The 24,286-nt window shown below is 42.7% G+C and overlaps 2 protein-coding genes across 4 annotated transcripts in view; one reads left to right on the forward strand and one right to left on the reverse strand.

The window, feature by feature from the left end:
- Nucleotides 1–16,837, reverse strand: part of PDE10A (phosphodiesterase 10A) — a 166,434-nt gene extending 149,597 nt beyond the window's left edge. The window contains exon 1 of one of the 3 annotated variants that reach the window (XM_030944702.1): nucleotides 15,757–16,836. In XM_030944702.1, coding sequence (XP_030800562.1) covers nucleotides 15,757–16,624 — 868 coding nt within the window. In that variant the 5' untranslated portion in view covers nucleotides 16,625–16,836. Of the gene's footprint in view, nucleotides 1–15,756 lie in introns of all 3 variants that reach the window. The other 2 variants (XM_030944703.1, XM_030944705.1) reach the window with 2 other exon arrangements.
- A 505-nt stretch (nucleotides 16,838–17,342) lies between these two features.
- On the forward strand, nucleotides 17,343–18,877 carry LOC115901777 (translation initiation factor IF-2-like). Its single transcript, XM_030944740.1, has 2 exons — nucleotides 17,343–17,787; nucleotides 17,844–18,877. The coding sequence occupies exons 1-2, from the start codon at nucleotides 17,343–17,345 to the stop codon at nucleotides 18,875–18,877; spliced, it is 1,479 nt and encodes a 492-aa protein (XP_030800600.1).
- The last annotated feature ends 5,409 nt before the right edge of the window (nucleotides 18,878–24,286 follow it).

Here is a 24,286-nt window from a genome sequence, read left to right on the forward strand (position 1 = left end):
TAGAATTGAAAATTACCCATAACACAATTCCATAACACAATTACTATTATTTTTAATAATACAGAGCCATCAAAGTACCATTATGACCAAGACAGAAGGGAACTTATGCAAGTAGTCATATTTGCCTCCACATCTGCATGCATAAGCAATGGTTAAGAGTGCCTGAAAAGTTCTACAGAACTTTTCACAAGAGCATCACAACATTCAGCAGTCTGGCTGAAGTCTAAAAAAATCTTGGTGATGTCTTTACACAAGAGGGACACTTTTGCTTTATATATATATGTATATATATAATTTTTTTTAATTGGCTGTATGCTTTCTGAGCTCCTATACCACCATTGCCTTATATACAGCAAAAAACCAGCTAAAATTACTAAACATCAAACCTCTCCTCTAACCCTCTCCCCACCAAAACCAAGGCTATATAAGAATAAATAAGGGAATGCTTTTTCCTTTGGAGCACTGTTGAAGATTTTTCTGGTTACATATTTGATGCACATCGTAATTCATTCTACAAGTTCCCACTAAGGTAAATCTCTGTATGCTGTTTTCTAACTGTGATCAGATAAAAACATCTGGGCATTCCAACCAACCATCTGTACTTCATGTAGCTTGTGTTCTTCCATATATTGCAAGAACTTTTCCTGAAGTCAAGCAGAGGAAGCCATGTCAAAAAAGCAGCAAGACAAGTCACTGTGTTCCACAGGTCAAAACACAGTATTCAGTAGTACACACTGAATACTCCCTAGTAACAAAATGTAATGTGTTTCCACTTCAGATTAAATGAGATTTTAAGTAAAAAAGAAAAAATAACAGACAGAAAAGTGATTTGGCTTAAACATATACAGTTGCAGCCAAAAGGAACAAAGTGATACTGTTTCAACTTAATGCATTTCAGTTTCCAGGACCGACTCAGAAGAAAGAATGCATCTTCATCAGAAAATACATTCCTGACAGGAGAAATACACATTACATATATCTAGACAGGAGTAAAATGCATTACATAAATATTTAGTCTATTTGAAGCATTTATCAAGTCCATCCAGCTTTATGTATCTAGCCCCCCTTGGCATATCAATTATGTTGATCTTCTGTTTCTCCAGCAGAGAAAAAGATCAGAAGTTTTGTTGAAATCCAATTTAGCTACTTCATATTTCAAAATATTTTGTAAAAATACTCTTCATGAATAAAAACTTTCAATACTTCTTTGAGGGACTAATGTCAGGAAATCAGATTCATAAAGCACGAACAATCCATTACAACAAAAAGATCAAATTATAGGAGTAAATATGATAAATAAATAGTGGTGTTTCATCTCCAGCTGGGCTTAAAAGCATGACACATGGCAACAGAAATCAATGACAAATCTCGCATTAAACAAAGCAGAGCCGTGATTTTTGTCCTGTTTCCAGGAAACACAAATGCATTACATCAGTTGAGATGCACTTCCCATCACGATGACTCGATTGCAGAGTCCCTTGGTAAACGACACTTGAGAAGGAAAAAGCTACTGAAAACATCATTGACCTCTCCCACAGAAGTTATGTATCTCTGCCTTGTGCATAAAGCACTAAAAACCTTAGGCCTACCAAGAAACTGGAGCCATCATTAATAGAACCTTAATGCTATCCAAGAGGATTCAACAAGAAAATTGATCCTTAAAAAGTCAAAAGTAGCAAAACATGCAACTGTCTTACTGGCTTGTCAGCTACAAAACTTGCCCATACAGATAGATTTTGACCTTGTGATTAACTGTAATCAAATTTGACCGTACCACACATGTGTCAGATGAATTCATGAAAACCGGCAGCTAGGAAGATCCCAGCAGCATGAGCAAGTGTCCACAGAAACTCTGCCCATCTTATGAGATAGTAGGCATTCCACGCAGCAAGAAAGTGGTGGGGAAAGAAGGAAAAAACAAAAAACATCAGGAATATCCAGACTTCAGATCTAATGACTACTGAATTGATTGGGGTTTAGGGATTACTGGTCTTTGTCTTACTAAATTTGAATTGAACAAGTGCAGAGTTGAGCAGATTCATGGTGTCTCAGCAGAAAAACAGGCAAGTAAAGTTGCTAAAATATGAAGACATACAAAATAGGAGAGCAGCAGTTTGGGTGGTACCCAAGTTATACACTGCTCTAAAAAAAGAAAGCATTATGTCAGTAGGATGACAATATTTGTATTGCAGCATTTTACCAAAATAATCCATAAATACATTTTGGTTCTCTTTTCAGAACAAGATTATTACCAAACAAGTCTGAGATAGACTGCTAAAAACTAACTAAAAAAATCCCAAGTCTTACTTCAAAAGTTTCACTGAGCTGCACGTCAGGTGATCAGTTGATAAAACTGAAGGACTGAACCTTCACAGGCAGATTTTGAGAGCCAAACAACATAAAAGACACCAGTAAGTAAAGTAAACATTTAACCTCCAGCAGTACAGGACAGGAAGTGACTGCTTCTGCATGTAAATGACAAAGTGCACGCTGAGTAGCAGCATAGGAAAGTATCAGTAACCATCACTTAGATTGATGATATATTACTTTACAGTCACTGTACAATTTTAAAGGTACTTTTCTATTTCTCCTTATTTACACCCTTTACTGATATCCTCCCAAAACCCAATAATTATTCTGAAGTTCAAGAGCTCTGATATAGCTTCAGAAATATTTCCCTACTGATGCAAGGATGCAGGTTTGAGTTATGAAAACATCTACAGAAAACGTTACATTACTGACTGAAGTTCACCCTCAGTAGGCTTAATTTTTCACTTTTTAAGCAACACCACTGATTGTAGCACAGTCTGTTGTGACCTGACCATACCAGTAGATATATAGGAGGAAGAAAGTATGTTCTGAAACTCAGAGCAAATTCATCACAAAAAGTGAAGTAAAACTGCCTCAAGTTCTAATATTCGAGATCAATAAATGGGGCAAAAAATGGGAAGTGCCCAGCAAATTAGGAATTGCAAACAGTCGAGAAACATCTAAATAGTATCTTCTAGTTTGTCTTCTCTTTAGCATGTTTTGTCTTCCCTTTAATTTTTTTCTCCCCCCATCTTTTTGGTGATGGTGAGGTAATTTTGTTAACTGTATTGTTTTTACCATTTCTCACTATATATTATATATAATGTTACCTGCTAAAACACTAATTCTTTCCTCAATTAAAATCTAACTTAGAAAAGCAGCAGTAGCAGAAATAGATGTAATCGAAACTAATAATTACCTCACACTTCATGTTTTCAATGCAAGAACATTTAAAGTGATTTCACTGTTGCCCTTGAAGAGAATTATGTTTTTCATCCAAAGCTCCCAGATCCCCAGCATTTGGGAGCTGCTTACAGAAAAAGACAGACACAGACACAAATTAAGTCACAGGAAGCTATAGCAACATTCTGCTTGGATCATTAAAATAATGTGGTCTGACAGAGGGATCCCCAGATTAGAAGTCATTGTGGCTCTGCCATTTTTCTACTTTGTAGCTACTCATCTATTTTGGTAAGGTTTCCCCAGCTGCTTGGAAAGATGACAGTGTTGCTCATTACAACTTCCTGGTTTTGCAAACTTCCAGGTTTGTTGTGAGAACCGGTCTGTGTTCACTCAGTGCTTGGGGCAGGAGCTGTATAAGGGTGGTGGATATAATTATTTCAGGTTATCTCCAACCATTAACTGAATAAGGAAACTAATGAATGTTCTCGTACTTCTACCTAATCCCTTTCCTTTTCCATTCTCCAGTAATACGCAAGTGACAAGTGTTTATTACTGCCCCATATCAGAATATAAATCTGATAGAGAGCATCCAAAGGAGGGTAACAAAGATGGTGAAGGGCCTTGAGGGAAAGCTGTGTGAGGAGCAGCTGAGGGCCCTTGGTCTGTTCAGCCTGGAGGAGACTGAGGGGACACCTCACTGCAGTTACAGCTTCCTCATGAGGGGAACAGGAGGGGCAGGCACTGATCTCTGCTCTGTGATGCCAGTGACAGGACATGAGGGAATGGCCTGAAGCTGTGTCAGGGGGGGTTGAGGTTGGATATTGAGCAAAGGTTTTTCACCCAGAGGGTGGTTGGGCACTGGAACAGCTCCCAGGGAAATGGTCTCAGCATCAGCCTGACAGAGCTCAAAAAGTGCTTGGACAATGTTCTCAGGCCCATAGACAGTGCTCTCAGGCTTGTTATGTGATTCTTGGAGTTATTCTGTGCAAGGTCAGGAGTCAGACTCAGTGGTCTTGCAGGTCCTTTGCAACTCAGGATATTCTCAGCTGTGGAAAGTACTGGGTCAAAGAAACAAAAGTCCAGTGAGGAAAAAAAAAAGAAAACAACTAACACCAAACAAAAAAAAAAACCCCACCTGAGCTTATAAGCAGAAACCTTCATAAAGCTGACTTCCAAGATGGCAAAGTTTACATTAAATAGATCATGCTATATCTTCATCTTCCATGTTAAATAACATATTTTAAACATACACTTCTAACCTGTAAATGTGCAGAGGAGTAGTTATGTATAGAAAGAGCAGCATTAAGGAGGAAGAATTGGGGCATTTTTCTAAACAAGAGGGTTAGTTTATGTGAACTTCAAGTGACCACGAAACTATGGCGTAAGTGTACCAAGCAGAGCCAAGTTGATCTAAGATGAGCTGCTGATGAAAGGGGTTATTCTGTCATCAGCTCCCAGCAACAGGCTGACGTGTCACCAGGCTTCCCATCAGCACCCGTGACCCTTTGACTCCACAAATTCAACTTCCTGAACTTATTCAGGAAGCGAACTATTAGAAAACTTACTCTACACCAGAGAAAGCCAACAAGCACCTAACAAATCTCGGCCCCCTGAAACACCCTGCTTTGGTATCAGACATGTTCCAGAACTAACAGACAGAAGGGGAATGGAGCCAGACAGTGTAACAGTTTATGCCCTCATTGCTCCTAGCAGCCTTTTGCAATCTGCTTCTTGAGATTACCAGCACACGAGTAGGACCCAAGGTCACCTTTGCAGTTCATCCACCACAGCAGCCTACAGCTCAGTAAGTCAGCAGATCTTCACCTCTGCGTGTATCACAGGTTAGGAAGCCAAACAATGTGCTTGAGCCTTTTTCCTGCTACCTCTGCTGAGCTGGCAGTGACTTCAAGCACAGAAGCACAGGTTTACTATCTCAGCTGCCTCTAGTAGACCCACTAGAGCTCATATCTGACATCTAAAACATACCAAAATTCATTTGGATTTAAGCCAATATTAAAGTCTTTATAGAGGATTTAAAATCAGTTTGTCAACTCAAGTTTCACTTCCAAAGAGAAGTTCAGAACAGAACTATATTTAAACAAAGCTTAAACAATTTCTGTTCTGGCAAAAGAATTCAAAAATCCCAACATTGCTCAATATAACTGTGCAATTGTTTTCATGTTCTCTTTTCAATTTTGATATATATAGCAAATTTCAACTTCCTTACCATTCCTCCCTTCAGCTCCATAAACAGCAAAAGAATTGTGAAACAAGAGAAACAAAAACCTCCTTTTTAGAAGTGCTTGGGAAGAAGTGTTTCTTGGCACAGCAGAATGGCTAGTTGCTTTGATTCAAACACAAGTTGTTAAAACAAGATGTTGCAAAGAGCTAAGAGAGTAGTTCAACATAATTTTTAAAGAAATACAGACAACCGAATGTAGAAAAACAAACAAAAAATTAGCCTTGCAGTCAAATCAGAAGGTAACACCTGCAACATCATGTTGTAAACAAGAACCAAGGCTTGTCATGGACAAGTACGAGGTCACCATCATCAAAGCAGCCAGCCATGGTGATGTTAGCTATATTCACAACATATCCACAGCCAGAGCCACCCAAGGCCATTCATGCTAAGAGACAGAGAAGGGCATGTGCTCTAGGTGTAGCCAGAATTGCACTTTAATATACTGCTGGGGAAAAAAAAAAAAAGAAAAAACAGAAACAAGGTGGATCAGTTATTAAACTACAATTAAAGCATTAAAAAAAAAAAAAAAACGAAGAAAGGAAATAAAAACCACATGGGGTAGAACAGTAAAACTTTCAGAGTGACCTTAAAAAACAATGGTAAAGGACAGTGTCAGCTGGCATAAACAAAAGATAATATTAAGCTGCAAAAAGTAAAGAAATAAATTAAAATATTATCTGTCAGCACATTCATAAAGTATATAAGATTCACCACGCACACTTAAGTTGATACTAAGGAGGAAAAAGTTAATATTTAAGCAGAAAGAAAGCATTTGTGACATTAAAAAGAAAAACAACACTCACACTTAAAAAACAGTAATCTTTTACTTCAGTCAAATCTTATACTTCATTGAAGAGATTCCCTTGAAATTTGATAATTTGCTAGGAGATATTTACATATCAAGCCTTTCATCTACCTCAAAAGAAACGTCTTAAAGTTTATAAATAGCTTTCCCTATAAGGATGAACATTTTCTTCTGCTGTAATTGCATTCCTTTGAGCAATAAAAATCTTAAACTGCTCTTACCATTCCAGTCTTCTCCCTATTCTATTCCTGATTTTTGTCCCTTCAATACTGCTGTCATAGATGGACAAGTCTCCACCATTCTTCATTAACTTAAGATACATAATATGACCACCCACATTTCATTCATCCTTGTCAACTGACCAACTTTGTGTCTTCTTGTTCTCCTATGAACATTCATTTACACATTTTAGTCACAACTCCCAAAGATCCTTTCAAAGCAGCAAGTCCAGGAAACAAAGGCACAAAATAAAAATAATTGTGCTGACTCAGGCAGCAAGCCATGTCCTCCAATAGGGTCCCTTATTCACTGCATGCATCTTTCGTTCAGGACTTTGTAGAACCTGTGGTTCATTCCCTAGCAGAACCTGGTGTGTAAAAGCAAGGTCTGCCTACTGCCACAAACAGTTTAGACTGTTTAGTTCCTCTGCTCCTCCACAGACCTATGTCCCTAAACAAGTAATTAAAACAGCCCAGAGGTTGATCTTTAACCACAAAGCATGGGGGCATGACGCAACTTCTGTCTGCAAAGCTAAAATCTTATCCTTTCATAAGGTCTAAGTATAATTCCCAGTGCTTTTAGAGAACAGTCTGCATTTGCTTACTCCAAACACATATCAATTAGGCCTAAGTCTAAACTGGATCAAGGAGCTCACTAAAAATTAAGCAGAATAGACCAGACTAAAGCTTGAGCCCACATCCTCCGTGCTTAGTTCAAAAAGCATGAGCTTTGCCTATAGCTCCAACAAAAGTCCAAAAAAGGTCTGAAAGAAACACGCAATATACAAGCACATTCCTACCCACAAAAAGTCTATGAAAGTTCCCGCAACATGCCAAATGATTCTGTTCTCTCTACCATCATAAGAGCTAAGCCAGAAATTGTACTGTTCTATAAACATTGGAGACTGCAGGTCAGCCATTCTCTCTGATGTCTCAAAGCACTTCTCAAAATGACACCTCTAATCCCAAGACCTTCTTGCTTTCATAATCATCAGCTGAAGGCCACAAAGCGACATTAAATACTTAAGATCCATGAAAAAAGCAGCTTCCACGAGCAGTTGCCTCAGGAGTCTGTAGTGAAAACTGAAGTCTGAAGAAACAGGAACATTGGGACACATCCACACAGGAGCAATTTGCTCTCAGGAATGAGACACGGAAGCCTGGCACAACAAAACCTGAGCATATTAGCTAAGACAGTGCCTGTTTTGAGAACAGATGAGTTCAGTTTCCTGTTACATCAAACAGTAACTTTCATCAGTCCTACGTGTGCTCAAAAAAAAGCAAGAAAAAATTTCTACTGACATCACACTTAGGGCTGGGCAGACAGTGGCGGATTAGGAAATACAATGAGTCACTGCAAATACAGAACACATAGTGAGCATTTTCAAACTACCATGCAAAATTTCTTCTCACCAAAAACAATCCAGACAATACTGTTTAAGCGAACCATACCAGAATAAGAATAACAGTGCCATAGTGCCTTCACACAACAGAAGTAGTTGGGGGAAACAAAAACACTGTAAAAAGGACAGTATAAAACATCAGACCATGCAGGAAGACACAAAACCAGCACAACTCAGCCATCAAGAAGGAAACATTAGCTAAAATGAGCTTATGGGTGGACAAGGGAAAAGGAATATAAAACTGAAATTACAATATAACTGAAAGTAAGGCATGCAAAGAAAGGGCAGTTGACAGAGCTATGTTCCAAAAAAGAATTCACTCTAGAGAAGCTGCCAAGGTATCTGTATATGCATGAAAAGAAAACCAAAATATAAACACAAAAACGCAGTGTAAGTAAAAGAATGAGTTATTATAAACTCAAGTGCTATGTGTTGGTGAAAAAAATCATTACTGAAATACTGAGACACTTTTTTTTTTTTTTAAGACTAAATCAAAGACCTTTAGAAGAAAGGGAAGTAGCTTTACCCAGTTTGGAAGCAAATAAAATAAGACACTATAGAAGAAATACAATGGAGATATAAAAACTAGGCAGTGAGGGAAACTACAAAAGAATAAAAGGGACGCACATTTAGCCACCATAATTCAGGCTAAACATCTTACTCTCTGAACCACAATGTTGCAAAAATGCTACTAAAATATACATGACAATGAAAGTGCCTTCTTTCCTACCAGTGTGGAAATTTCCCCACAGGGTGAAGCAAAGCAAGCAGTATTACTAAGGTAAGCATAGCAGCCCTTGTCAGCAGCTACATATACCTGCTATTTGGGGTATGTATGGGTCACAAGAATTTGAGATGTGAGGTTTCTAATAACAAAGTTATTAGAACTTCAGATACAAAAGTTTCCTTTTCTTTTGGAAGTATTTGTGGCTTGACATTAGGAGATTTATTTTTGATGCAAGTGGAAGGAGAGAGGAAGGAAGAATGTTGAAATTATAATCAGCTGAATAAACTTCATTAAGAAAAATACAGTTCTGGTGCATAGGAGTTGGCTAATAATGCAGAAACAAGAAATCAGATCAGTAAGTGCTAATGAAAACATTAAAACTTTTCAGATGCAAGGTGGATTAACTGGTCTCAGACCCTGACAATCTCTTCTTTGGGTCCCAGCACCAAAGAAGGTGAGATCACTACTGCTGCTCCTACACTGAGATTTTTTATTATTATTTTCATTAGATATCAATAACATTACTATGGATTTTCTGAAGACAGTGAATAATATTCAAAAGCCTTCTCTTTTAGTATTCTTGAGCCAGAACTACTTAAGAAAGTCTTCAAGTGATATACTGACCACAGCTGTAGTCCTTTTGAGCCACAAGATTTGGCATCTCTTAATGATGTGACATTTTATTCTTTAAAATCTCACTCAGACTAAAACTTGCTATCAGTGTGTTTTCCAAAAGAATATTTTTAAAACCAATATTTTTTGTCCTTAATGCCACCTGTGACAAGATGCTTAGGAGTTGGAATTAAGAAAGCTTCCTGCGGCAACAAATCACCGTGAAAAGGTATATTAAAAGAATTTTGAAACAAAGGAGCTCTTTTTAAGTATGTAAATGATATATTTTTTTAAACCACTTAATATTCTTGCCAAGTTTGTTTTTTTAAGACATAATTAGCATACTTGAATGTTGAAATAAAGCATTCTTAAAGTGCACTAAACTAAAGATTAATGCATGACTTTCCTGTAAAAAATTTAAAACTTTTTAATCAAATTGTCCTTCTCTCCTGCAAAAACAAACACATCATGAGCATTGTGAAATGTTCATCTGTTAGCAAAGTCATGGTGGTGAGTGTTACCTGCCTTTTGAATGGCCTCATTTGAGTGTGCAACACATCATTACATTGTCTGGCATAGCAGGAGCCAAAGTCTTCAATAAACACCAGCCAGGCTGGTTCTTCCCACACTAATTATGACAGCTTGACAAGAAGTGATGAAGAAACCACAGCTTTTAAAAGGGGACAAAGATGGCAAGGGAAGCCCACCTGCCAGGATGAAAACCCTGTGTCCTCACCTTGAAACAAATTAGGAAAAAAAAATGCATCATTTAACAGCAGAGCTCAAAGCTGAGACTTGATTCCACACAGTTGCCAGGTTCAACTGCATCGACTTGCCACATCCCCAAGCCAAGGGAGGCTGAGCTGCGAGAGCCGCCAGAAAGCAAAGGCAGCAGCCCTCTCAGAGCTGTCAATCAGCAGGTGGCACTCTTCAAACTCCGACCGACCGGGGAAAGCCAAGCACCTGCACAAGCGAGGACACACTAACGAGCAGCCTGGAACTTCAGGAGAAATACCAACAAGAAATAGTGAACCGTTTTAGCCATAACCCACGGGAAATGCAATGGCTTCATTTCTATAATATATAAAGCAACCCTTGTGTACAATCTCTGAGGTTCCTAGAAATGACAATTTTTGAGTGCTATAAATATTTTGGATGAACACTATTCTACACTACTGTAACAAAATCACTACCTTAAAAAATTATCCCTTGCATCAACAGAACGCTTTGAGTGCAGCATTGTAGCTAATTATGTAGAAGGAAGTCAAACTCATGACTGAATTTTATCTTTTTTTTCCATTTAACAAAAGATAGCATAACTACTTGTGTGTTATCACAGCTGTTCTTCAAAGCTGGACAATATATTTGTCACAACAAATGAAACAGATAAACAAATAGTTTGGAACAATATATTAATTGTTATTTCTATGAAATTTACTAATGAAGACGGGACCAACACACCCAAAGATTCAACTGCTTTTAGGACAGGAGTTAAAATCAATACAAGGTATAACAAAAATGGAAACACTGTTCCATAAAAAAAAGACTTCCCATTCCTGCAAATCGTGTTTCTTCACTTAACAATTATACTTTAAAAAGAAAAAATTATATCAATGCACTTTACTACTTATTTGATAAAACCGTAAAAGAAAAAGCAGATTTAGTAACAACGTTCAAGTACAGGTACTCGTAATTGAAACAGCCAGCAGAGGGAGTATAAAAACAATTTAAAAACCCTCAAACAGCATTTTTCTTTATATGTATTTTTTTACTTATGATTTAGCTTTCTTTTAGAACACAATAATAGTTCCAACAGTGCAAACATTGTAATATTAGAAAACAAACAAAAATCAAATGCTCAAGTATTAAACAGAATTACCTGAAACTCAAATACTTTTTAAAGTGGCATTAAAAAAAAATGAGTTGATACTAAACTCAATCTGAAATACAATTTTAAACACAAGCAAGGTTAACATCAATCAACAAGCTGCATAAGCCATTTCCAAGTTCAAAATCCACTCACTCACAGACTCTCATTCTTAACTTTCTAAGTCCATGATTCCATAGTATTGAGAGAACGTTGGTTATAATCTATGTGTAATAGAAAATGGCACAGAATCTTAAAACTGAACAGAAATTACTGCTGTACTGATCTGCACGATGGATGACATAAGAGCAAGACAGCCAAGTATATATGCCCTAGATCATTAGTGTAAGTAAGAACTCACATGACTGTTTCAAAATCAAGTCACTAAGTCACACACATGTTGAATAAAAACACATCTTTACATTTCAGGTTTTCACCATGTCCAGCTGATGAGGGTGGCTTAAACATGAGCAAAAAGGAAAATGAATGAAGCTGCCAGCCTTGTGTTAGAGTATTAAATAAGCTGCCATCCTCCTCACGCAAGTGGCAAAAAGAAACCATCTCCCAACACATCTAAACTATCCCACTGTGCATAATCACACCTTCCACAGCTCATCTCACAGGAGGAGCAAGGTTACTGAGATACCACGGAAGGCTTTACCTCCTCTCTCAAGGCTTATGAGCGCTAGGGACTCCCAAACCATCAGGCACAGGCAGCAGAGCTGAGGAGTCAAAGGGACAGAACATTAGATGTTCCAAATGTAAACTGCATGTTTTACAGCCAACCATTTGCAAAAATATCTCACTAGGAAAAGCAAGCCTTCCTCCACTCTTAACTGCTTGTGCTTGCATGGTTTTCATTACCTTTCCATGCCATTCCTTGCTGTCTGCCCTATGTATTTTTCTGTTATCCCACTAAGTAGAGTGGCAGTACTGCAGACCAGGATACATGGTGTGCCTATACATTAATGAAAAATGTGAAACACCAGTTGTGATGGGAGCTGTGGAGTGACGTCACTTATCATAACTACATCCTACTTTAGTGATAATTTTGCTTTCAATTAACCTGGAGTCAGAATCCATGGGGTGAAAACCAGGGACAATTTCATTTCTTACATATTCTAAATTTTAAGCATGATTTAATTGGAAAACCAAATTCTGTCCACCTTCACACAAGGGATTCATTGCTGAAGATCGGAATTTAACTTAGAACACCCTGAGTGCAAAAAAATGAATACACAGACCAGGAAAAACAAGAGTCAAGACAAGATTAATTTTTCCATTAGATCAAGTAACAGGAATACTTTTGACATTATTTAAATTTTAATTGCTACTTTCTTCCTGAACAACATATCTTACACGTATTCTTTCTTAGAGTGCTGCTTAATCAGAAAGCCTTAGCATGTAGCATGTGAAGGTATGGACTAAAACAGCCAGAAAAAAGGTAACTGTATACAATAAAAATACACTGATAATTCTCTGACAAGCAGAAAGCCCACATAGTGTAAAGAACTCATACCTGCCAGTAGACTCATAGGACACAGATAACATATGCTACACCTGCACCATGAGAGAAGACCTGGAATGTGGAAGGAAGATGGGATGCTCCCCTAAAGGCAAGACATTTCCCAGAAACCTGAAATACTGGAATACCTGGCAACTTGCAGTACTCTAAATATGACAGAACTCCACTGAAGTATTGATCCAGGATGTTCAATACTAAAAGTTTCTTAAAACACTGTTATGCACCAAGACTTTAAACAGTTAAGAAAAAACAATATACACCACACAAAGTTCATATAAACTTCTGCAGTCCAGTGTTTCATTAGAAATTTTAATAAGAGAAATAGCCAGATATGACACAAAGCGAGTATTGCAGAACCTAAAATTTTAGTAAGAATAACCTTTTAACAAAATCCTGACTGGAGAGCATGCAAGTCAGAACAGCTGAGATGAAAGAAGGAATACATCTCTAGCAATTTCACTGTTTTCCACTCTCGAGGATTCTGTTATGCCAGTTTTAAATCTCTCCAGGAGGACCCATCTCAGTTCTCTTCCCTAGAGAATCCCTCAGGTTCCCTGCAAAAATATTTAGGCTCTTTTTTTTTTGTCTTAAAAGTCAAGGAGCATATATATGCACATGGATATGATTTAGAACTTAAAATACAATTCAGGAAACAAAAGCTATGAGACACAGCACATTATCTTCATTATTTTACATGATCTCATCCTCTTCAAAACAATGATAGCCTTCCGGCTGCACTGTAACAGGACTGTGCACAGCGCTCCAAACAGTTGGACAAGTGCTCTTTGCAGTAGCTGCACTGGAACTGAACAGTGTCTTGTTTGACTTCCCTCCCCTCCTTTTTTCAGCCTGGTTTCCTAAGGAAATCAGATTTATGCAATCACGCGGGGAGGGAGGGAAGGGTACACATATGTACATACGCACCACATGTCAATGTCCGTCCGTCAGTCTATCTGACCTCACTAATACCTGTTGAGCCCATTGGAGAGTTTCAATCACATTCAAAAGAAGAGCAGAGAATACCAGACTTTTAAGTTCTTGAAAGTTTCATGAGCACGGGCTGCGGAGTATGGAAAAGTGTTTCCACAGAGAAAGACTGCATGTCTTCTTAGACGTCAGTAAACTCACAGGGGAAAGAATAGTTCTGCTCCTTTCCTGCCTGCCGGAAAATCTTCAGTCAGAGGTCACAGTCAGGGAAAGATGACCAAATTTCTTGTGTTCAAGAGTTCATAAAGTAGCTTAAGTTGAATTCACTACTGCTTTTAAAGCTGTTTTGAACAAAGCTGATGTTTTCCACATCATCTTTTTCCTGGTCTAGCATAGGAGTGAATTGCCCCACATGATACACATTCCCTCATTCAGTTCCTTGCTCTCAAGACCACTTATTTTAAAAACATCAGCATTGTACCACACGCATGGCAGCATTCAAGCCCTCTCAAGCACAAAGAAACTTAAACCTGGAAGAGTTTAGGATTCCCTTCAGGTCTCAAGACTAAACAAGTATGTGGCTCTGTGCCATAATCAACTATTGAATAAAGCTGAAAAAAGACAGTGCAGCAAATACAATAATCATCTTTATTCACCACTACTCTGGAACACAAGTACTACCGCACTTGCAGACTCTTGGGCTTAAGACAGCTGTAAGTAATAAAGCAGATAATGAGGTTTCAGTGGACATCTCTGTAGTTCTTCTCACATCTCCTCAATGAACCACACAGGGTCCACCTGTATCCAAAAAGCCACCTATAACAAAGCATACTAACAGATTAAATTCAAGTCTAGGGACACCTTAAGGCATAGATCCACAAACTAAGGAGCTGTCATAAGAAGAAAATATAGCCACAGCTGATAGAAGTCATCCTAAGCATCAAAATACTAGACAAGCAAAAAAAAAAAAAAAGTTCCCTATAAAATATATATAATATATATATTTCAGCCCTGATACATGCGCTGCTTGTAAATTCTTTAGTCCCGTGACCACACCGAAGCCCGGCACACATTTCCCGGCGGGGTGCTGGAACTGAGGGCTGGCGGGGGGACAGGGGCAGGCAGACCCGGCAGGTTTCGGCCCGAAGCCCCGGCCGCTCCGGGGCCACCGCAGCCCCGGGCGCGCACCCGGCGGGGCGCGGCGTGCCGGGGAAGCGCCTGGGAGGCGGGAGGGCGAGACAGCCGGGGGGCAGCGGGGCCGCACGTCCCTGCGAACGGGGAGTTCGTGCCGTGCGAAGCCTGCTCCCCGCCCGCCGCAGGGCTCGGGCCGCTCCCGCCGGGCTCCCCCGGCCAGCCCGGGAGGGCACTCGCTGAGCCCTGCACCGAGAGGAGGCCGAGCTCCGGCCCCACTCCCGCCTGCCCGCACGGGGCCACCGCGGCCCCGCGCCCTTCCGCCGCCCTCGGGCTCGGCGGGAGCCGGCGAGGCTTTGGGAACGGCTGGCTGCGGAGAGCCCTTTGTGGAGCGCCTCAATCCCCCCGCTTTATTCCGCCCTCCCCGGCAGCCGGTCACTATCCCCGCTCCAGCGCCAGCCCCTCGTAGCAAGGAGCACATGTTTCCTCTCGGGCTCCTGGCCCGCCTTACAATGAGCCACGGCCAGGGGAAGGCGGCACCCGGTACCAAAGCCGAATCAGAAATATGGAATGTGAACGCGCGTGGCAGATCTGATGGGGGATGCAGAAAGAAGCGATCCATTTCACCCTTTTCGGTCCTCCGCTGCCGCTTTTCTGTCAATTGCCGATACCATAATGCTTCCTTTCTGCCTTTTCAAGTAAGTAGGGGGGACAGTCTCCATTCCTCTACGTGTCATTCCTGAGCAAATAAAGCATGTACCAGGCAAAAGGCTGACATACATACACGTAGAGTTGTCTGATACCGGAATGATGCCGAAATCCTCGAGGCGTTAACAGCCAGCTCCCACAAAGAGCACTCAATTACATCCAGCGTCCCCTTTGTCCGTGCATCCTCAATACACACCCGGCCGCTCCTCCATGCGTCCACGCACGCCCCACGTATACGGCCCCTTTGTGTCCTCGCCTCCCCTCCACTCACAAAGAAATGCCCTTTCCACAAGGCATGCACCCAGCCTCGGACACAGCCCTTCGCCTTCCCCCGAGACACGCGCGACCCGCCGCCGGGCACGGCGCTCCGGTACCTACTTGTATTCAGGAAACAGTCCGTAAACCTCCTAAAGCAGCTTGCAGAATTAGATCCATCTTCCATGTCTGGCCCTAGAAGCAGGGGAGACGAGAAGGAGAAGAAGGCGCCTCTCTGCCGCTGCTGCCGCCTAGGAGTCCTGCTCCCGCCGGGGCCGTCGCCTCCTCGGATCCCGTCGCCGCGGGCTGCTGCTGCTGCTGCAGCACCGAGGGAATTGCAGGACCACGGGCGAGAGGCGGCTGGGGAGAGGAGGAGCCGGGAGTGGTGCTGCCGGGGGCCGCCGGCTGCGGAATGGAGCAGCAAGCCCTGGATGGAGGAAGAACAGAAGAGTCTCCTCCTGCCGCTGCCGCCTGGATGGGCGATCAAGTGAGCTGCTGCTGCTGCTGCTGCTCCGCCAACATCTCTTCCTCCTCCTCCTCCACCTCCTCCTCCTGCCGCTCTCGCTGCCTCTCCTCCTCCTTCCCTCCCTTGGAGACTTGTGAGGTTAAAGGAAAATGAGGAGGGGAAACGAGGAGGCGGCGGTAAGAAATAAAAAGAAGATGGAGAAGCGTAGGAGAAGGAGGGGATTGGAACGAGGAAAGGAGCCGCTGCCGCTCTAGAGACGATGCTGGCGGAGACGGCGGAGGAGGCTGTGCCTGTAGCGCGGCTCCTGCTGCTGCTGCTGGTTGTTAGGAGGAGAGAGAGGGAGCTGCAGGCAGCCGAGTCGCCTCCAGGAGCGGGGGGAGGAGGAGGAGACCCGCCGCTGCCTCCACCTCCACCGCTCTGGCCATGGGAGTGGAGCGGGCGGCTGCCGGAGCCGGGCTTTTCCCCGGGCGCTGCAGCTAGGGGGGCCGAGGGGCGGGATAAGATCCACTTCTCTGGGTTGGACATGCTTCCGCTCTTCCCTCCCTTTCGCGGTAGTTTAAGGCAGGACGTCTAGCAGAGATACGGGAGTAAAGCGAAAGGAGAAGCCGAAAAAGGACGGAGCCAAACAAGGGGCAACCGCGGATCGGTCCTGTGTTCCCTCCGGCAACTCCCGGGCAGTATTTCCTCCGCACCCCGGCTCCCCGCCCTCATAAAATCCTCACATTTCCGCTCCCCCTTTAGGCCAGAGGGGACAGGACGCTACTGGCCGCCAAGCGGTTTCAATCCCCTTTAAAGTCCGCTTTTCCCCATGCTCCCACCTCGCATTCAAAGCAAGAGAACAGCAACAATCTGTATTTTCTTCGAGCGAGGCAAATATTGCCCCGTATGTGCGCGCTCGCCTGCAAAGAGGCAGATACAGTCACTGCAGTGCCGCTTCCACACCAGCCCGGCCGCCAGAAAACGCCCACTGGCGGAGCCAGCGCTTCCCAGGCTCCCTCCCTCCCTTCTCCCTCCCTTCCTCTCACTGCTCGGCGCGCACACGGGAGCTACAGCACAGCGGTTACCTAAAGGGAAAGCGGGGAGAAACACGAGGAAAAGATCCTCCCTATGCGGTGTCATTATTTTAAACACACATTTCCAGCTGCTGAGATCAAAAGGCGGACGCCCTGCTAATCCTGGGCCGGAGACACCCGAGAGCTGCCCCTCCGTTTCTGTGGGGCATCCAACACCATTTCACGCGAAGATGCGCAGACCCACCCCGACGCTCAGCATCACACGTGTTTGCTTTGGCTCCCCCCTGCCTTTCCCACCACTTGGCACACTGACAGCCACCCACCCCTCAACCCCAGCCCTCCGCCTCTCCGGAGGCTGCCTCAGATCCTGCTCTCAGGTGCAGTGTGGTCCCAGGGCTGACACCGGCCTTGCGCCGCAAGCACAGGCACTGTCACTCGCCAGTGGAGCCTGTCACACTGGCCATCCGCCACCTCGACCCCGCGCTGGGGTCACTGGGCATTCGGGGTCCCTCCCCGTCGCCTCCCCCCGCCATCCTGGCCGCAGCCCGCCCGTCCCGGTGCCTCGGCGGTCCGCGCTACGGCGGCCCTCCGCCGGGCAGCCGCCGGCCGAACGCCCGGCCAAGGGAAGCCCAAAGGCGGGCTGGGATTGGAGCGGGGCAGATGACCGCGCTCAAAGCCCCCGCCGCTTGTATTTCGTTTTCTCCCTAAATTCTCTCTACCCTGCTCGTCAGCTGCCGAGAGGCGGGAGGAGAGGGCCGAGCCCACCGGGATTCATCTCCAGCAGCAGGAAAGTGTGGCCAGCATCGCCAATTTTCTACGGGGCTCCCCTCAGCCCTGCCGCGCGCTCCCGTCGGGCCGGGCCGAGCGGGACCGCGGCCGTCGTAGAGCCGATGCCCCGCGCCGCCCGTCGGCACGACCGGAGCCCCCGGGCTTCGGGCACCCCGCCACCGAGCTCCTCTGCCGGGACAGCCGTGCGCCCAGCACTGTCAGCGCCGGGAACCGGCCGTCATCGTTCATCACCTGGGCAGCCGGTGCAGCCCGTGCTTGGCGCCCCTGCCCTCACCCCGAACGGCGGCGCTCACCCGGGCGGGGGCTGCGGTGCCCGGCCGCCGCCTCCCCTCGCCCGGCGGCAGCTGTCGGGGCGTGCCCGGCCCGCGGCGGGGGCTCAGCGCGGGCGGCCCGAGCGCCAGGCAGGCAGGAGCTCCCTCGGGGCACCCGCGGTGCCGACCGCCAGCGCGGGGACACCTCTGGGGCCCGGCTGCGAGGAACCGGAGCCCGGCGCAGTGCCTGCCCGCCGCGGCACGACAGCGCGCCCGGCGCTCCTGCCCCGCAGCCACCTGGACGGGGCGCAGGGAACCGCTCTCCCCAGGCGCAGGACGCATCCCCTCGGCCCTCCCCGCCGCCAGCGGGAGGAGAAGCGGCCGCCGCGCTGGTGCCCACCCAGGCGGGGCCGCCGCCGTGCCGCTGGCAGCAGATTTTGTTGAGCGCGGCGGGGTCCCCGCGCAGGCAGGGCGGGCGCTGCCCCGCGGCGGGGATGGAGCGGACACCGCCGCCACCGTTGCAGATATTGGCGGAAAATATGTTTGTGCTGCCGCTGCCAGCAGGGCACCCGAAAAGCCGGAGATTCTGTTTTGCTCCTCTACCTTCCCGGAGATCAGACCTCCACGCCGTCCGCTGCCACTCCAGGTGCTGCATTACCGGGTCCAGGTGTCGGTGGGAATCCTCATCGAACTACCGCAGCCTTCCTATTTCCGTTCAAAATTAGGCTCGCTCTTTCGAATTTCGACTCCTGCTTCGAAAACAGCGTAAACCTACGCTTTTGGATTTTATTTTAAATCGTTCAAGTGTTTTATATTTATCATTTCAGGACTTCTTTTAATGCTAGAAAACACACCAACTCCTGTTACAGCTAGAGTCTTTATGTATCAATCTGTAACGCTGAAAAAGATGTTCTTCTGAAAATAGCAACGCTCTCAAATTAAAGTGCCTTTCCAGCCAGCTAAATGTTCAGTAACAGCGAGAAACAATCCACAGAGTTTGAAAAAGGTTTAGCATGCAAAACCAGATTAGAGACTCTAATTAAACAAACAAAAACCCCACAAAACAAACCAAGAAAACTCAGGTTTTACTAAACTGTTTCCATCTGCATGGCTCTTAAAACCTGTTGCCTAAAAATCCTGAACTAAAATGCAGAAAACTGAATCTGTTTTGTGATCCACTTTCTCTTAGGACATTTGCCTTTACCAAAATAGTTTAATAACTTCTATTTCATATGACTATTTCTGTAAGATTCTTTTATTTCCTTAAATCCAACCACTACACAGAGAGCTTTTCCCTGAAAACTGCTGCACAAGGACTAGAGATTCAGTGAATATTTAAATTGTCCGAGAGAAATTTTTGTTAATGGAACCAAAATTTCAGTGAATGGCGTTTTGTTATTGCAGCCTGTTTGTTTAGCAATTAACAATTTCTTATTAGAAAAACTCTTATACTAAAATGTTTAAAATGAAAGAGCTAATCAGATTGAAACGACTGACAAAAAGCAAGAGCCAGTCACCCGAAAAAATTAAAGTAGGTCCTGTAGACAGATTAGTAACAAATTGTTCTGTCAATTAAAGGAGTAAATTACTGATACTTTACATCGTCAATTTATAATTGTAGAAATCTTGTTTAACTATGTTAATCTATGCTAAATTCCTCAACTGCTGCTCATCCAAACTGCAGTTGTTCAAATATCACTGTCTCAGAGTGGATATCTGTGTATTCATACCAGGCATATCAATTGTGCATGTATAAATACGTATCTGTATGTTCATCAAACAGGCAAAATACATTTTGATTTGGAAAAATTCATCAGATATTCCAGAAAAGGAGCCTTCAGGTTAAGGGTTATTTACAAACTATTCATCTGATTACTATTCATTAGCCATTGGCAATTCATACCTGATTGATCACCCGCTTTTTGGCTGGACAAGAAAAAGCAATCACAGAAAAAGGTTAGATGACAGTGAAAATTATTTTTCACGCTCTCTACATTTATATTTGTAAACTATACAGACTTGCAGACAAATTATCTCATGGCCATCTCAATACCTGGGGATAAATTAGTGGTGAATCACATTTGCTCATCAGTGTCAGTCTGGGTTTTCATTGTTCAGTCAGCATCAACATTTCCATGGCCACGGAGCAGTGATGTCACTGATCCCACTGTGGTACTAACCATATACTCACGTCATTTACCAGAGAAGTCTCACCCACTCCAATAGGAAACGTGAGATTCGCTACATCAGCCCCCCACACATCCTCTCCCCCTGAAGAAAAAAGGATTTTAAAAATGCAGAAACACAATAAAATGCAAGTTAAAATACTTCGGTGCATTCCCTTGTGCCAGGTGCAGGGGTCAGGTACAAATGCCCTGTGTCAGTGCAACCATGAGCAAAGGATTTTAGCTGTATTTACATGGATAAATGTGATTTCACGGGAATTCAGAAGTCACAGCACACTAAAGCCATCAGGAGGTCACTGAAGCCATCAGGTACATCGTACTTACAAGCATAGGCCTGGTTTGAAAGCAGCAAATAAGACTGTTTGGCAATAATTTGGCAATATTAGTCAACATACTTGAAAAAAAACATTGTGGGGGAAAAAAAAGTTATAACAAAGGTTTTTTTGGTATTAAATACAGCTTAATCCAAAGACCTGTTCTTTCCCAGTTCTGTTGGCTCCATTTTAAGAATGACAGTGACTCATCTTTTATCTGGTCCAATTCTTTTGTCTGGTAAATCCTCTTATCTCATCTTTATATCCTGAGTCCATCCTACCATGTATGATCAATTCCTTGAAAAAAAAAAAAAGAAGAAATAGGACAGAATATGGGGAAAGGGAGTTTATAAAAATGTAGGATGAGAGCAGTAGAGGAGCTGATGGAACCAAACACCTCAATGTGGGTGAGACAGAAGCAGCCACAATGAAATGGTGAGAAGGCAACCAGCTAGAAAAGTGGGGCAGGGGCAACAAAAGGATAAATGCAACTAAAACTCAAGCTCTGAGTAAATACAAGCAAAAATATTTATGGAAAAGTCCTGAGCAAGTTGATAAAAATAATTGTTTTGGTTTTGTTTTGGGGTTTTTTTATCCCCCAGGGATTTTCTGCTAAATGATCTTCTAGAATACAGTAATTGCCACCCAGATACTGAATTGCTATCACGAATTAGTAACCTCCAGAAAATACATTGTTTCCTAAAATCTTAAGAGTAATTTATAGAATCTCTTACTTCAGAAGAGTTTGTTCTTACAAAGGACAATTCTCAAACACCACACTCATGCAAGGAGTAAGTTTGTTTAAAGGGTATGTATCAGCCATTTTCTTTGATTCCCACAAACACTCATCCAAGCCACCTCTTTTCCACCTGAATATTAACTGCAAGTGTTGGTAACAGGCAAACATGCTAGCAACCATCTTGAAAATATTCTGGGGAATTACCTAGTCCAAGTGGAGAAGAAATACTGTGAGATAGAAAATGAATGACACTTCTTTCAGAAAAAAAAAATTAAGTCTGGGTCTGTCCAGAAATAACTGACATCAAGAAAAATAATAATTAAAAAGAAGTAGATAAATATCTAGTGTACTTTCAGTATTTCCTTCAGCTCTGCTATGTCACTTCACTTTCTGCTCAGCTTTCAACACAGCTGAAATGTTCTGTGGCTGGAACTATATATGATAAAAGTTCATCTAGAAGTGCTATGCTGTGTGATGCATGATAGTGGGTACATTAATAAAGCTGGGAAGACCATGTCCTGCAAATTTTTTTACTTCCTTTTAGAAACACACAAAACTATGAGAAGTTTTCAGCATTATTTTCCAGGGAAAAAACTACATTTCTTTATGGAAAGGAGATACTTCATGTGAAAAGGTAGGACATTTTTAATCACAAAATTTTCTGGTAGACCCATTACTAAATATTACATTGAAATAAAAAAATTAAATTGAAAAAAAGCTAGTGTCAATATACAGAGGGAAACATTTACAATAATTGTACTCAGATTTGTTTTCTATAAAAGACTATGAAAGAAGCCAAACAAAGCCTTATGAAGCCATCTAGCATTCTGTGCTTTCCTATGCAGAAGAAAGAACAGATATTTATTGGTTTTATTTAGAGGATTTTCAGAGAGTGAAATGGCTGCTTGCATTTAAGTTACTGTTATTAAAGTAGGGGACACTTCTCCAGAAAAACTGCCCTTTAAAGAAGTTAAAACTCCAGTAGCAGCTTTCTTTATGGAGATGCTTTATTATAAACCCAAAGCAGCATAAACACTGCAAGCTTTTTGATACAAAAACCACCTTTTGAATCCTGTCCAGCAGAACAGGATCATGGCCTGGGACCAGGGCCTCTAAAGCAGTAATGAAACACAAACAGCAAAGGATGTAATAGTTAGCATGGTAGGCAAAAGCATTGTTGTTACCTAGTACTGTTGGAAGAGCCATTTTTATTGCAAGAAAAATAAACAGCCTTATCAGGATTTTTGCAGTTCTACCTTTCTGTTTTCATAATGAAATCTAGAGTTAATTTATGATAGATATTTGTTACAATTTGCTATTCATTATAGACAAATAAGTTATTTCTATCCTGTACTCAACTGGAACATAAAAATTCTATTCTTTACATAAACTAAAGAATAGATTTAACAAAAATCCAAAAGCAGACTTTTCCCCAACATGGTTTGGATAGTTCATGAAAAGTCCTACTGGCAAATTCTTTGATGCCATTAGCAATCTCAGCTCTGAGTTTAAGTGTATAATTTTGTTCTAGCCTAAACCTAGAGCTGGTTCCTCTTTGATATTAACAGCAGGTACCAAAAAAAAACCCCAAAAAAACCCCACAAAACAGAGACTGAGTCCAACCTTTAGAATTACTTACAAACAAAACAATTTCATGTTGAATGCAACCACCTTGTTGTGACGTCTAATCATTGCTTGAGGGAAATAAGTGCTTTTTTAGAATGCTTCACTCTTTTCATTTGAATTCCTCCTTCATTCAGTTGCACTGACTACCAAGCTACCCTCTACGAGGAACAGGACTTTTACGCCTGCCCCTCTTTAAAAAAGTCAGACCTGAAACTGTGACTGTTGACAGCGAAATGCAGTCAATAGCTTTCAGGGTTAACACCTTGATGAGACAAAAAGTGCAAAGAAATGCATACCTCTAGCAATGACGGATTATTTAATGTGTTTTCTCAAAAGTTCGGCTTCAAAACCATGACCTCTTTCTATATAGAAACATACCTTTGCAATCCAGATAACTAAAAAGCTTGACTTCGAAAATGAAAGCTTGAACTCTTCAAGTGTGTTGTACAAACATAGCTGTCCCAGATGGGGTCTCAGACTGCTGTAGCATGCATTCATTCAACACAACTGAGCTGATAAAATTGAGAAATGTTTATTATCTAAGCAACTTTTCTCCATCCCATCCTAACCTTAGGGACCAAGAAATCCAAACCAACTTATTCCTTTACAGCAACATACATGCACGCATTATGAACATGCACCTGCTCTCTTTATATTCCATCCTAGGACATATATTCCACCATAGGACACACTTGATATCTTTTTCTTGCCTGTTCTTCCCATTTCTCCCCTATTTTTTTCTCTTTTTCTTTCTCCCTCTCTTTGTCTTTTTCACATAGACAATATTTCTCTAGTTGCAGAATCAACTTAACAATATAGATTTTCTTCAGGCAATATTTTAACCTGAGCATGTGAAACCCACCACACAGAAGGCTGGGCTATTGCTGCCATCATCCCAGAACAAATACTCTCACATACACAACCCTAGACCACTGCAGACCAGCTTACTTGATTCAGTACAATTCTTTTCTAGAAATAAGAGAATTGTCATATATTTTAAATCATTGGCTTTTATAGCTTTGTTTACATAGTCCCCATTATCTCCTTTGCCATCATCCAGCAGCTCCTGTTATTCCCATAGCTTTCTCTCCCTCATGCATGATCCATTCTTCTCTCCAGTTTACTGTTTCTCCCCCCACTGCCCCATCTACATCTCAGCTGGCAGCATCTCTGTTCTCTCAGCTGCAACAAGCTCTTCACCTGATTTCCCTTTATTATTTCCAAAGTCTTTCTCCAACAGAAGTACATCTTCCTGCCCTTCTGCTGTGC

Source organism: Camarhynchus parvulus, chromosome 3 (assembly GCF_901933205.1).
Source record: "Camarhynchus parvulus chromosome 3, STF_HiC, whole genome shotgun sequence".
NCBI classification, from domain to species: domain Eukaryota; kingdom Metazoa; phylum Chordata; class Aves; order Passeriformes; family Thraupidae; genus Camarhynchus; species Camarhynchus parvulus.